General features: G+C 34.5%; 1 protein-coding gene across 1 annotated transcript; it reads left to right on the top strand.

Moving 5' to 3' along the window:
- The first annotated feature begins 328 nt into the window (after window positions 1-328).
- LOC110100626 (sister chromatid cohesion protein DCC1) lies at window positions 329-5,606 on the top strand. Its single transcript, XM_020828215.2, has 3 exons — window positions 329-633; window positions 4,393-5,295; window positions 5,381-5,606. Exons 1-3 carry the CDS (start codon window positions 464-466, stop codon window positions 5,487-5,489), a joined length of 1,182 nt encoding a protein of 393 aa, XP_020683874.1. The 5' UTR covers window positions 329-463; the 3' UTR covers window positions 5,490-5,606.
- The last annotated feature ends 1,012 nt before the right edge of the window (window positions 5,607-6,618 follow it).

Genomic DNA, 6,618 nt, shown 5'->3' with positions numbered 1-6,618 from the left:
GAGTTAAAATTAAGTTAACAGATCAATCTAAATTAGACTCAATTAATAAATAAATTAGAATACTGAATTTTATTAAACATATAAATCAGAATGTGAATGTTTAGGATAGGATGGTAAACTGGGTCATTTTTTGGGCGAATTATTTGGTCCAGTCATCGAACGTCCAGACATCTAATTCAGATATGCCACATCATCCAAATACATTGGAGCCCAATATATTTGAGTGATACGAAGCTGTCTGCACGAAATCCGAAATCCGAAATCCGAAATCCGAAATCCGAAATCCGGACACCGGACTTGATAATTTTCCCATTTTTTGACACGACATAGGGCGGGCTTCTTTGGTGAAGTCGCGCCCAAAGAAGCGCGAAAATTTTCTAAATCCGGTGCATCTGATATCCAAAATGCGGGATTCCCTCTCCTAGGCTGGAGCGAGGTGGAGAGAGGGGGAAGAGAGGGGGGGATGGAAGTCCAGAAAAAACGAGAAGGTTGGGAAGGTCAGGCGGAAGCCAGCCTAAGCCTGACACCGGGTTCTTCGATCCCCATTTGCTACCACTCCCAATTCGGGTCTCACGACGATCTCCTTCTCTTCGAGGTTGACGACAAGCTTCTTCCTGATGTTCTAGGAAACCGGTAAATTTCTTTTTCTCTTTGATAAATTTGTAACATATCTCTCAGATGCTGCTCCCGCGCTCCATCTCGCAACATATACTAATCAATTGAAGCCCTTTGCCGTTGTGCTTATTTGGTTCGAGAACAACATCATAGATAACACGGCGTGATTGGAAAACCCCATTTATTAGATTGAGAATCACACTCAGGTGGTAGGCGTTTTTGGCTTAGTTTACTTTCTAAGTGTATGCTACTCTGTGGTGGAGAGGTTATTGCAGAGTTGGTTATATGATAGCAATGACACCCAATTTCGTAATAATTGAAATTATATAAGCAATAAACAACGTGTCAATCCGTTTATTGTAGATTATTTCCTGGATATAATTTTAGGGCTAGCTTCTTAGTCGCGTGAGCTTAAGCTACTTCTCCGTTGAAATATACTGAAAGCTGCCCGTAGGTTGTTTTTTATGAGAAGTCTTGCCCAGTATGCCTTTTTCAAAATAATTTCAGTTTCTTTTATATGAAGTGAGATGCGGCCATTTCCATGTCCATATCATCACATGTGCCAATCATATATAGCAGGAATATTCACCATTCACTATTTGGATATCCAATTTTATTCTATTTTTCTTCATTGTTCTCCTGTTTCACATGTAGGCATTTAACTAATGCACAATTGAATACGTGTAGTTCTCTCATATTATCTCTTTTTTAATATTGTATCAGAGCCAAGTTAGTTCTACTAATCTTATTGCTCATAAATATCGTCTATTTTAAGATTGTTATGAGTGAAACCTCTTGACCTTGTTCTTGTAGACCTCCACGTCATCCAATGGTTTCATTATTGTAGATCATAGGGATCCCTTCAAATCATTGGTTGTTGAGTCTAAGGTGAACAAACTGCTAAAATGACAATTATGTTTGCAGCTTGTAGGTGATGCATCACTTTTTTGGCATTTCCTGATCTATCTTTACACTTTCAAAACTACTGTTTCACCTCACATACCTTATCTAGTTTGGCCAATGATGGTGGGAGCTAGAGATGGGCTCTAATGGTGTTTTATTATATATGAATTAGGAAATGAGAATCATCATTAGCACCGGAGTCTCAACCGGAGATCTCCTGCCAATGCTTCCACTATCTATTGTTGTTGCTCATTGTCCTTGAAGGACTGGCACACCCTCATAACTTCACTGATTTTTATTGTCAAGAGCGAGGATTGAAAGAATTACTTTGATGATTTGAGAATTGTATTTGAGAGAACTATAACGCTTGAGTTCAAAATGAATCTTCTCAAATATGCATTTGGGGTTTCTTCAAAAACTTTTTGGGGTAATGCCATAGTGGGATTTAAGTTCTATAATATCAAGGTCATCATTAAAATGCCAGTATCAAGAAGTCTTTGCCAGCTTAGCTCTCTTTTACTGCCAAATGGCATGTCCTCTGATTTATTGTTTTGTTGCCAAATGACATCATATGTAAACTATTATGATCATGCCCTTATGACTAAAAGTTTCATTGCAAATTGGCACTTTTAAGTTATGGCTATGACTAGAGCCTGTAGGTTGGTTGATGGTTAAAATATCCTTGAGTTGTAAATCATCTTGTACACTTAATAAGACACAAAATCATCTGGTAGTTAAGGCCGACTTAAACTTGTCTTCATAGATGAACATCCACCGCAAGTTTATAGGAGTCCTTTAAATAACATACTCATGGTTGCTAATAAGAGTCCTTCAATCGGATTGGGTCGACTACCTCATCAACTAAGTAGACTAGCGTCCATTACAACTTGGGATGATAGAATAATGGGATCTTGTTCTTGTTTGTCATCATAAACCCATCATTTGCTTTTAAGCTTACAATGGTAAATCTTTCAACAATAAATTCAAATTGTTTTTACTATACAGTATACACTAAATATTTAGTGCATATTGATGAACTCTAATTGAAAGTTCTCTCTTTTCAAGTTAATAGCTCTTTGTTCGAAAAAGATGATTAACAAGCTAATTTATGACACTATCAGTCATGAACCCCTCCAACCATAGCTCCTTTTTGGTTAACTTAATTAGAGGGCGTGTGTTCAACCTTTGTTTTTAAAAATTATATACTAGATTGTTATGTAGAGCTTTTACTTGGCAAGCCCTTCAATAGATTTAAAGATAATTCGTAGAGTGACCTTATATTATGTGAATCCTTAATATCGACGGAATTTCTCCTGTAACAGGAGACCCCTTAAATTGAGACAATACTTACAACATCATCCATTCTCTTAGATCTTTGGTCATGGGACTTCATGTTCATAACCTTTTGCTTCTGTTTGTAGTGATCAATATTGCTTTCAATTTGAGGGAGCTGCTATTCGAGTAAGCAAATTGATACCTCGAGCCCACTATAATGAAAATAACATAATCAACTTTTTATAATAATGAAAGTTGATAATTGCAGCTGAATCGATCACAAGCATTACTGTCATGGTACCATGACCGATATTAATCGGGACAAGATTTTTTGGCTTCTCTTGATTTGTCTGCGTTCTTTTGGCATCTCTAATGTGGATCTGGCATACTCCAAGTATGTGCATGAAATGATGAGGAAATGCATCCTAAGTAACAAATTTAAGAACCCCTTCAATCAAGAATTTTTTGAAAGCTATGTTTTACATAGAAATTGATAACATTATTATAGAGGTTATAACGCATGCAATTACAAATTTGAGGTTTAGAAATCAATTAAAAACGACATTGATTGACCCACATAATATAATCAAGTCTTAACAGTCTATCTACACTGATATTCTGAAAATGTGACTGAATATTGAACTAGAAGAAAGAAATATTCAAGGTTTTAAGGTTCTATTTGAATTTAATCGAAATTTGAACCATAACAATGTTATAAATATGAAAAGGGGGATTTGCATACACAATCAAAACAGTCTAATTTTACATGTTAAATACTTAAATCTAGCTATTTACTCTGATAATATTCAATTCTTTTAAGTAACTTAAAAATGTTACCTTCCCATTAATTAACTCTTCTTCATTAGCGTAGTTTTTAGGGTTGTTGCAGACAACCCCAATCTCGTTGATAGTTAGATCATGTTGCGACTTCCTCTTCTTTTATTTAGTTGTGGACAAATTGTGCATGCTGCTGATTCCAAATGCCATTCATCAGTGAGATAATATTTATACTTCCTCCCATCTACAAAATGTAATTAATCAGATTAACAAAGTGATAATTCAAGAAAATAGTGGGGCTTTGGTATTAAACATAAAAATAGTGGGGTTTAGCTAGTTTTGAGTGTTCTATATGTAAATATATTTAATTATTTCTTAAATGATGTAATAATGAAGCAAATATGTGATAAAAAAATATAGAGAACTAATTTATAAAATATAGAACATATCTTATATAATTTAAATTCCATACTTATAATTAAATAGCTAATCTCCTTTTTTGCAATCGTAATTGAAATTTAGATAATTCATTGAATTGACGAGAAAGTTCAATGGCTCAATATTCAGATTCCTGGGTATATTTGATATTCCACGCATTCTTGGAGTGCCCTAAACTAGTTGCATTTGTCTTCAGTCAAACTTAAGGTGTAGCAAAGCAACTTCACAATTTTCTTAGCTTGTTCGAATTTTGACTTGGGAAGGTATTTAATAATTTCTTGTCCAATTTCTGTAATTTGCATTTTGGCCCTTTTTATCCTCTTTGAGATCGAATTTTTCTCAGCATGTACTTTCCTCACAAGTTTTTCTTCACCTCATTATCAGGGTTTCAATTCGAGGACAGCCTGATGAGGATGCGGTACTTTGTACTCTTTCATCCACTTATGCTATGAAGTTTGTTGGCACATCCAACTCTGTATTCTTGATCCCTCCAGGAGACTCGATTCCAGCCATGAAAACTACTTCTGCCAATGATGAGATGAGCACCTCAGTGGTTGCATCTGTCATCACAGTTGCACCAGGTAACATTGAATTGATCCAAGCAGCACCAAAGCTTGATAAGTTACAGAAACTTCTCAGCGAGAACCCTTACAATCTTGAAGAAGATTTATCTTCCAGTTCAGTGCACAGCGGAGGCCTACACAGGTGGCAAGACCTTGTTGAAACAATCCAAGCAAGTGAAGAAGAGATAAGAGCTGCGTTGAAGTCCCTCTCTGCTGTGGAAATTGATGGGTACTGGAGGATTGTTGATGACAAAACAATGCATGAAACCTTAGATATGATCTTACGCAACTCAGTCCTGCATGACTGGAAGATAAGTGCACTCAGTGAAGATTGTGTCCTGTCCACCATGGAAGCTGATGGCTTTCCACCCAGGATAGTTTCACACTGCCTTGAAACTCATGGAAGCAAAGTATATTGTTCTAACGATAATTTATGGAGACTAGATGAAAAACGGGTATGCCTACGATTTGCCCTTCGTGTTTTGAGCGGAGGAAAGATGAAGCTCGAGAGTTTCATGGACAAGTGGGAACACAGTATCCCTCCAGGAATGAAGGCAGATTTGAAAATGCTTGAGGGTGAAGTTTTATATGAAAAACTTGGAGTTGAAGAGTGGATTCGTGCTTTCAGCATCTCAGCTCTTCCTTCAGATCCAGCCAACCGCTTTGCTGCTTTGTTTCGGGAGCGGCAAAAGTGGGAATGGAAGGACTTGGAGCCCTATATCCGGTGAGGATCAAATCCTGTTTTTCTTTGAATTTTGTGTCCTTATTATCCTGAAGTGCTGCTTGGTAATTCATCTTTCGTAATGTAGAGATATTCGTGTGCCTGGCCTCTCTACAGAAGGTTTGCTTATCAAATATACTCGTAGAACACAGCCAAATGCAGAAGCTGAACCTATATTCAGTTCAAGATATACCTAGTTTTTTTTTTTTTGAGAGATTTACATATATACCATTCTATACTATTCTATTTACATATTTAACACATGAAACTTTAATATTACATACATACCACCCACAGTTCATTTTCACATCAAATATGAGTGGTAGAAATGAAATTTATGAGTGATATATTTGATATTAAAATAATATAGGTTGGTATATATGTAATATTAAAATTTTAGGTGTTAGATATGTAAATAGGATAGTATAAAGTGGTATGCATGTAAATTTCCCCTTTTTTCCTAATATTTTCCCATATAATGTAATATTTCTACAATGCAGCTCAACAAGTTCCTCAATCCAGTCTTTGTATCTGTTCTAATTAAATGCAATTGGAGCAGAGCTCATATATCTTAGACTTTATATGTACATGCGTCTGGAGTCTGAATCTTTGGATAGAGTGATTTCGCCTACTGTTTTTTTGTTTTCAAGTGAAAAATATTTTGTTCAAAGTTCTGCCCCAAAATGGTTAGAATAGATTGAATAAAATTTAGCCATGAAAAATTGCAGAGAATAGCGTTAATTTTCCATCATTGCATGATAAAAATTTAGGTTATTTATTTGGATTATGTTGCTTTACTCTTTTCAATTTTTTTTTATAAACTCTCTTGAAATAGCACCCAATGTTAAATAAATTTTATTTTTCATAGAGATAGATATCACTACCTCTGCTTTGAACACAGTTTTGAAGATCAAATTTTTAGTTAAATGAAGGTTGTGAAAATTGGATTGGATATAGAATTGGAAGAATGATAGGTTCAAGATTTAATGATTCAATCAGAAAATTAGGAGTTAAATTGGATGATGTAATATATATTTTTTATTACTTTAGGTTAATTGTTTTAGTATAATTTATACCAATAGATTATATATTAAATTCATATTATAAATTTGTTTCTATAAATTATTCTTGTAGATCATTTATGATTAATAACCTTAAAAAAGTTATTATACACATTACAATTTTTTTTAATTATTTAAAAATATTTAGGGCATGTGTTGTAAATTTATTATGTATTCATTATATAATTTTAAAAAAATTAGTATACTTTCGTTAATTTTGCAATAAATTTGCAGGTAAGCTTTCAGTCAAATTATGTATTCATTT

Source organism: Dendrobium catenatum, unplaced genomic scaffold (assembly GCF_001605985.2).
Source record: "Dendrobium catenatum unplaced genomic scaffold, ASM160598v2 fragScaff_scaffold_1056, whole genome shotgun sequence".
In the NCBI taxonomy this organism is placed as follows: domain Eukaryota; kingdom Viridiplantae; phylum Streptophyta; class Magnoliopsida; order Asparagales; family Orchidaceae; genus Dendrobium; species Dendrobium catenatum.
The sequence above is the reverse complement of the archived record's forward strand: the minus strand, read 5'-3'. Positions and strand labels throughout refer to the sequence as shown.